We start from the raw sequence: 8,998 nt of genomic DNA, 5'->3' as shown, positions 1-8,998 counted from the left end.
ACCTTATAAATGTTCTCTTAATAAAATCTGGCAAAGTAAATCCATCCTAAAGCCTTTCAAAGAATTAGAGAAATCACATTTTTCCAAATTAAACTTTAAGTCCTCTGACCCCTCCAATCCGGCGCAACTAGAACTAGCGATGCTTTCTGCCGCCTCACCTGGTCTACCGTCCTCGCGTCCTCGCTATCATGGAGAAAGGAGGAAACAGGTAGTTTTTCTGTTGGCCCCATGTTTGCAGTAAGGCGCCTGTCGCTTCTGCCTCTGGGACCGATCTCTAGCTGCTGATATACTACCTGCAAACTATATAATATCCTGTATATAATTCACTGTATTACTGATACAGCCTGTATATATCTCTAAATATATGTGTAATTATGCAACTATGTAACATATGCCTCGCATATCCTGTACTGCTGCGCCCTCTTACCCTCGGGTCTGGTGCGCATTATAAATGAATAAAACAAACAAACAAACAAACAAAAAAGAACCAGGCTAATTGTTAGTTCAGTCTCGATGCAAATAGGTCAACCTGGCATGGTCCCCATCGAGTCATTGATTCTTGAAACACCTCCTCGTCCAGCTTCCAATCGCTGGCGTCCCTGAGGTTTCTGGAGTTCCAATCGGCCACCTCGTTCTGATGGCCGCAAGGTACTCCGCCATCACTGACACTTTCCTCTGAAGACAGAGTTCCCAGAAATCTTTTGCTAATTCTGCCGGTAGTCTGGATCTTGTCCCACCCAGTCTGTTTATGTACCTGACTGCCGAGACATTGTCCATCTTTAGCAGGACACAACATTGTACCCTCTCTTGAGTCCAGCATTTCACTGCGAAAAACCCTGCAATTACTCCAGACTGTTGATATGGAGAGTCGTCTCCTGATCCGACCACCTGCCCCCTGTCGACAGGTTCCCGCATCGGGCTCCCTGGCCCCATCTGCTGGCGTCGGATTCAATGACCAGGTCCGGGGATGAGCCAAAAATGGCACTCCCGTTCCATGCATCCATGTGGTGTCTTAACTGTTTTTTTTATATCGTCCACCTTGGCAATGGGAAGGCTGAGAGATCCCCGAATAGAGTCCACTATGAACCCCAGAAATTCCATTGACTGTTCCGGTACTATCTTGGATTTCTCCCAATTTATTAGGAAACCCAGGTCCTCTAACAATTTTATTGTCGTCTACACCTGTACCTGTAGTGTTTCTTTCTCCTGACACATCAGACATTTTTCGTCTAGGTATATTATGAGTGTTATTCCCTGACTCCTGAGGTGCGTCACCACTGGCTTTATGATCTTAGTGAAACACCATGGTGCGGATGCCAGGCCGAAGGGCAGGCATCGAAACTCCCATGCCGACTCTCCCCAGATGAACCTTAAGAATCTGCAATGTTCCTCTGCTATGGGTATAGTTCGATATGCATCCTTTAGATCTATTCTGGCGAGCCAATCTCCTTGAATTAAGGTATCTCTTAACAGGTGTATCCGTTCCATCTTGTAATGCCTGTACACCACAAATTCGTTTAAACCCTTCAAGTTTATAATTGGTCTTACCTTGTGTTTTCCTTTCACAAGGAACATGTTGCTTATGTAAACTCTTGAGGAATCTGTTACTAGTCTTATGGCATTTTTGCTTTCTAGCCCTCTCAGCTATTCCTCTAGTAATCATTTGTTTTCTCTGTTTAGCTATAAACCCCTTGGAGGATTCCTCTTTTGAGGTGTCTCTAGAAAATCTATGTGAAAACCTTGTACAGTTTCTATTATCCAAGTATCCCCAGATATAGTGTGCCCATTTTTTGTAAACTCTTCTATTCTCCTACCTACTGCTGGGGTAATTAATCGTGGGCTGTTCGCTCTCACCTGAGGTATTTTGTTGATGCTCTCTATGTTGCCAGCTTCTACCCCTTCCTCTGCCCCTTGATGGGAAGAAAGGGGTCTGTCTTCAATCCTCTTGATCTCGCCACTGCGTTCTGTCCTGGTAGGATCTGTTAAAGTGGAATCGGCCAGCCGAGCGACCCCTGCCTCTGCTGGCCCTCCCGAAAATCTGACTACCAAACACTCTCTTGAGTGACGCCTGTGCCGCTGCATAGGAGTTAGCAAACTTTGTTAACTCTTTAATAAAGGAATCTCAGAAGAGCTTTCCCTTTGCGGTCGACGCCGACTCCAAAGAAGCAAGTTCACTTAGTTCCGGGTCTATCTTTACCAGAAGAGATCTTCTTCTCTCCGTGGTGATCACGTGGTAGGCGTTACCCAACATAAATATTGCCCTATGGGCCCACCCGATGAGAATCGCTGGGTCCACTGGTTCTCCTTTTTCTCTGGCCTCTTCTCCAATCTGGAATATCTTAGTGAGAGGCCCTGTCATGTCAGGAAATGTTGTCCTGGTTTGATCGCCAGGACCTATTTAGTCCTTTTCTCACGTCCTTGGTGTACTTGCTCATGAATGTGATCATTTTGTCATCGATCTCGGGTGTATCCGCTGCACCCTCTGGGAGGTGAGGTCTAGGGCAGAGGTCTTCAAACTGTGGGGGCCCGGGGCCCGCCCACCCCCCAGTGGGCAGTTCAGATCCCCAGTCGCACACGCTTGTAAAGTGTGGACTCACCCGCCAAGCCTCCTGCAGGCCCATTCATTTCAATGGGCCTCTCACCCGCCAAAAACAAAATCGGGTGTTTTCACCCGCTTTTGCGACTCAAATGGTTGAGAGCTATGCATGCATCATGCCCATACATTTGGCACCTACACTTCACCCCCCCCCTTTTTCCCCCCCCTTTTCTGTTCCCTTGATTAAGATGGAATTATGTGGATATAATAATCAATGTCATATGGAACTTCCTATGTAATTGACTATGTATGTACAGCCTCAGAGGAAGAGCTTTGCTCGAAACACGTGTCAGGCTGTGGAACAGAATTAAAATACACCACAAGTGTTCCGTTGTATTTCTTGTTTTGTGGCGCAGTTCATTGTTTAACTTTATTCTATAGAACTCAAGTTGGTTATACCACAACACTTTACATCTGGGGAAGGTCCCTCAGCCAATCAGGTGGCTGAACCAGCAGGCGAGGATACATAATCCCTGCACAATGTCCCAGCTACACCGAGTTGGCACTTTTTTTTCCCTTGGCGAGGCAACAGGAGCCTTAAATGTGTTATGATGTTTTTAGCACATTCTTCTCCCTTTTCGACCTATTTTATGAACTTTAATTTTCTTGTATGTAATCAATTTGTGTCGGCAATCATTTGTTTCTTGTTTGAAATGTACTTTTCAATTTCAGTGCAAACGTCACTTTCAATGCGTCATTTGAATGCGGCGGAAGTGGTATTGTGGGGAATTCACAAAGTTCTACTATACCTTTGTGGGGAAATGAGTTCCCTAAACAGCGTTCCAATAAACAACTAAATTAGAACTCTGTGGTAGTTCCCTACTTAATCAATTTTCTTTCTAGCAGAATAATCAGTTTAGCTCTTGGAATTTAGTTTTCAATCTCGTAAAATGTAACTGCAAGTTGTATGCATCCTATAAATACATTTTTTTAATGTCTTTGTAATGATTCGCTTTCATGCTCACGGACGCCATTTTCGTTTTGGGTCTAATGCATTTAAGACAGTGAGACGTGCAGTTATTTATTACGGCATTCTCAACCGCCATTTTCAACTTACTCCCGGAAGCGGTTAGCGTTGTGGGATATGCAGTTCATTATCTACGTGGAATAGCGGCCATATTCTCGACTGTCACCGGAAGCTGTTAGCATTGTGGGACATGTAGTTCCGGTTCGGCCGCTGGTTTTGCTCTTGGGCCCCGCGGTACCTGCTCCGAGGGCCCGGGCCCCACCTGGACTGTCACCATGCCTGGTTTCACATGCTGCGTCCCTGGCTGTTATAGTAACTCACACCGAGACAAGGGGCTGCACTTCTACACCTTTCCCAAGGACCCAGAGCTGCGGAGGCTCTGGCTAAAGAATGTGTCCCGCGCGGGCGTCAGTGGTTGCTTTAGTACCTTCCAGCCTACAACGGGTCACCGGCTTTGCAGCCTGCATTTCCCCGGTGGCCGTAAAACCTACAGTTTACGCGTGCCTACGATCTTTCCTTTGCGTGGTGTGAATGAGCAGCGCCGGACCCGCCGAGGGGGTGGCCGAGGCCGCAAGCAGCTCGCCCTTCAGCCGCCCCCTCCTGTACTGTACTACGGCCCGGGAGACGAACCAACTCCCGAGGAGGCACACGAAGTGGAAGTGGTAGTAGTGGGTGACAATGATACACGGCCCATCGACCTAACTGTGCAGGCGGAGGCGGAGGCGGCTGCGCTGCTGGGAGCGGGCGTGTCGCGGCCCCTCCGAATGCTGCTTATGCGTGATGAGGATGGTCTAAATGAGGAGATGCGCCTGGGATCCCCTGCTTGCGCCCGAGCAGCCTCCGCCGACCACTCATACTCTCTGTCTTCGGGAACCACCGCCGAGGAGCTGCTGCGAAAGCTCAATGAGCAGCGAGATATTATCGCCCTAATGCAAGTGAAAATGAAAGAGATGAAAGCCAGCATTCGCCACCTCCGGGGCAGCGAAGTTCGCCTGAGAGAGGAGATACGGCACAAGGACCGACTGTTGTTATCCTCCAACCATTGCATGTGAGGGTCCTAAGGCTGATGGGGCGCGGGGCATTAGAAATCTCTTAAAACCAGCCGCTCCTTGTCTCGGACTATTGTGTGCGTATTTCGGGGAGAAGTGTGAGGGTATTGCACCTTTGTGCCGGCCTGATCCTCTGGGGTTCATGGGGAACCCGGTACAAGAAATCCCTGGGACATTAGATAGAGGAACTCTAAAAAAGTACGTGGCCCATTAGACATAAGAGCTGCCCCATTTTTTTCTGCATGGGGGCATACACATGGCACCAGGGAGCCAGCCATACTCTCCAAGAAATTGGCCACATGTACTGGCGTCTCATTTCTATGTCAAAGCCTGTTCGACTTTGCGCCGGGGCATAACTATCATTAAATTCGCTGCATGGCACAATTGCAGGTTTGACAGTGTCATGGTTTCAGTGGAAGTGACAGTGGCGCCTGAAGCGCTAAAAGCTATACCGGATGCGACAAACTTGTTCGCCCCCTCACTATCAAGGGAGAACATACTTTCCCTGATACCCCGGTCGATATAAGATATAAACTAACAAAATACATCTAACCGTGCACTACTCGAAGAGGAAAGCGGGCTTGCACTCGTATTCCATCCTCAAACGGAGAAGCGCAGGAATGCTGTGACAGGTGGTTCCTCTTGCCCCGTGCCTGTTCTGTTGGTGGATGTAAGCACTTGGAACGTTACACAGACATCATTACGATTTTGAGTCAGACTACAAGTGTTACTCCGACGGGCAAGCAACCCGAATCAATAGAAGACCCTTTGACGGAGAACTTTATATTTGTCATGTGACTAGTACTAAAAGAATAGGATTTCGTCACCTCGCTCCTCGCAATCCCCACACTATGGAGGACACACACTATGCTTTGATTGTGGTCTCCTAATCTGTTTCACGAACACGGGGGCGGCGGGGGCTTGACAAGCCACACATTTGTCTGAGTATTGGACAATATTACAGAATTAATTGTAACACTTGGATTATAGAGATTATGGTGCTTGCTGGCCCAGCACAGACGGTTTCTTTTTTTTTTTTTTTTTAACGCTGCCTTTGTAAGTGCCACACATTTTCTGTTTAAGGAAAACAAAAAGGAAACGTGTTTTCTCGCAGTAACGCACACCGGGTTTAATACAGCAGCATTCAATTTTTGGATTTCTGTATCGCCCCTTACTCCGAAAGTATTTTGAATGTGTGGAGCGCTAATGTTTTGTCCTCTGCAAATTGAAACCTGGCTGAAATTATTTGCTGAATTGATTTCAATTGTCCTCCTTTCGCAACATACAAAGCAACAAGTAATTAGCGTGCACAAGTGTGAAAACCATGGCATTCCTTTGCAGCTGAGTGCTTTATTGCATGATTTTTAATCTGTTTAGAATTAATTACAGTGGGATGATGCAGATCTTCATGCGGGTTACAAAATATCCCTCTATATCCAAGATGCCCAAAGAGAGAGTGATATGTTCAGTTCTAAATCTACAGCCACATACGCCGAGTGACCAGGGGCAAATGTGTAAAGCAATGGAATATAGCCAATTATAATTTTTCTATAGTGCAACTTTTTATTGTGCTTTCCAAGTCCTGGTACATGTAAGATTTCCTCAACACGATATGGGCGAGGTTGGTCGGTTTAGGCTGGCTGGCCTTACTTTTTTGTTTAAATATTATTTAAAGTCATAGTTAATTGTGTGGTACTTTAAGTTGTAAAGAATTCTATTTTTTGAGTTCATGTGCTTTTCGCAGTGTACTTTGGCGAATAAACATTAGAAAAAAGCATTTGTATCCTGTAATTATATGCTGTTACTAGCAAAAAGTACCCGTACTAAGCACGGTTTTGTATACTGACATGATAACACTCTCATCTATTGATGAAAATCAATGATCCGGTATGTTGCTGTTCCGAGTCGCTTATCGCTTGATGTTCTTTGCGCTCTGAAGTAAACTGCAATGAGAATGGGTGCATGTTGCTGACTGACATACACCGGAGTAGAGGTGGAGGGGAGCCGAGAGTTGGCATTCTGCTGCTGCTTACTGGGACCTTCTGTGCGATCTCTCACCACCTGTTGTATCACGCTGGCGCGGTTTAGTCCACTGCAGGCAATGGCATTACATGACAACTTTATCTTACCACACTTGTAGCCATCAATGCTCATGCTTGTCTGGTGGATTTTGGGTGCTGCACGTTTTGCCATGTCGGTGAACAAATGAGCATTCCTTTCTGTGGTCAAGATTCAGTTCCAATTTGTAGCAGGTGCTTTCTGGGTGGTTCTTGTACAGAATAGCTTGAAACCTTTTAAAAAAAAAAATATATATATATATATAATTTTTTTCTTGTTTACACCCATGTTGCCCTGTTGGCTTTTATTCCCATCGATCCTCCATCAACCACCATTCTCTTTTGTTTGTGCCATGAACCTCTGGTGTTTTGTTTTAGGTAATTAGATTTGGAATAAAAGGAAACGAAAGCAGCTGTTGATATTTCTAGCTATGTGGCTGTCGTGGTGTCCAGCATGCAGGCTGAATTGTGGGGTCAACAACGAAGGGTGTCATAACAATGCATTCTAATAATTATTTTTTTACCATGAGCTAGATTCACTCGCTAACTAGGAAATTGCGCAGGAAGCTATTGTCTTAGTTTTAGGCCTATTAACGAGAGAAAATGCAATATTTCATATCATTTGATTCAAGCTAATTCACTTTTAAAATCTTCCAAATATAAAAAATTGCAATGATAATGGATATTTAATTACCGTTAAATAATCCCAGAAGACGACCGCACAAGGGCCCCTCATATCACTGACAAAGCGATGGATAATTGTGCCCTTAAGGGTGCAATGTCTTGGATTCAACAAATGTAAAGTTTCAATTGACGCTTCGTTCCTACAAGCACTGCATGTCTGCTTTCAAGCAATTTCTTTTTCTCTGCCACTGAGGAAGCAGATTTAACCTAAAAGGCTCGAAATGCTTTGCCACCGCTTTGCTAGGACTTTATTTTTTAAAATGTAATTTTTTTACGCTATTCATGCAATTGTTTGTATTCTGGACATAAGGACTTTTTAAAATATATTTTAGTACTGGTTTATTCAAATATTGAATACTATCCTAGCAGCATTTACAGTAGTCCATTCATTTGTTTGACTTGTGTTGCACAAACATAATACCTTTTGAAAGGATCACCTATTGAAGGGATTTACCGGATACTATGTTAATGCATCTTTTAGATTTGTGACTCCAGGCGCTGCACCTTAAGATGTTTTAAATGTAAGTCTTTTTTTTTAAGTCTGTAACTTCAGTATTATTAGTAAAGATTATATATGTTTGCTTAAATAAAATCGTGTTAAATTTTATATTTAGAATTCCATTTAAACGCAATTCATATTCTGCATAGTCTCAATATTGCAGTGTTTTTAATTGTCGAAGGGATAAGTCACAGTCTGGGTGGCTACATTTGATGTACACGTGCAACTCAGGCAAGCAGCTTTTGTTCACATTTGTTGTCCTAGACAAACCCAGTAGTGAATGCTAATCCTCGGCATTAATGGTGTGCAATTCATTGTGAAATCCACAATCGATATGAAGCACTAAATGTCACATTGTCATGCAATCATTAGGTGTCCAAACATGGAAAAGTACAAAAAAGATATGGGTACATCATTTACACTGAAAACTAGATTGTTGGTAGTAAGTGACAGCTCTAAAGAAAGATAGGAACGCTCATGAAGTGAATATAAACATCGACTAGTACGTGGTTGTGACTTAATGGCATGATGTGCACAATAGTTTTACCTGTGGCAATATCTCGAAAGAAATTGATAGTAACTCACCCACGTTCCTGGTTTATAATGTCAAAACATACATAAAACTAAAGCACTGTACACAGTTTTGTATTGGCTGTTTTGATGGCAGCGTCTGTATTCTATGCTGCCAGTTTGTCGTGCTTGGGTCCCCGAGGAAGTGACTCGAAGCAGTCCACCCATGGAGTTCTAGGTATTCCAGGGAAGCTTTATTATACACTATATACACAATAATACTCCAGTGACTCTTGATGTCCGCTATAGGAGGCACGACTGTGGCTAGGGAGGGGACACAGCTGTAGCCACCACAGACCAATCTCACACATTGGCTCACTCCCAACTCGCACCCTGGAACATTCACCCACTCAAAGGCATAACAACATTCCGGCAAGGATGACGTCATCACATAGGTAGGAAACATACACCATAACACAGTTTGTCCTAAAGTAAAAACCTCAACTGAGCACGAAAAATGTTGCAACAGCTTCCTTTAGTGTGCAAGTGCTAGATGACAGCGGCCGTATTTAGACTGAGTGGTGTTTTCTTGTGAGCTAACGTCGCCTTAATTGCACAGTTACTATGATAGTAACG

The 8,998-nt window shown here is 44.4% G+C and overlaps 1 protein-coding gene across 1 annotated transcript; it reads left to right on the top strand.

Annotated features, from left to right (window-relative positions):
- Window positions 1–3,723: 3,723 nt before the first annotated feature.
- On the top strand, window positions 3,724–7,960 carry THAP11 (THAP domain containing 11). The gene has a single exon (XM_069655377.1). The coding sequence runs from the start codon at window positions 3,839–3,841 to the stop codon at window positions 4,613–4,615; it is 777 nt and encodes a 258-aa protein (XP_069511478.1). The 5' UTR covers window positions 3,724–3,838; the 3' UTR covers window positions 4,616–7,960.
- Window positions 7,961–8,998: the final 1,038 nt, after the last annotated feature.

The sequence above is a fragment of the Ambystoma mexicanum genome, chromosome 1p, assembly GCF_040938575.1.
Source record: "Ambystoma mexicanum isolate Mex_15411 chromosome 1p, UKY_AmexF1_1, whole genome shotgun sequence".
NCBI lineage: Eukaryota > Metazoa > Chordata > Amphibia > Caudata > Ambystomatidae > Ambystoma > Ambystoma mexicanum.
This window is presented reverse-complemented; position numbering and strand designations above follow the sequence as displayed.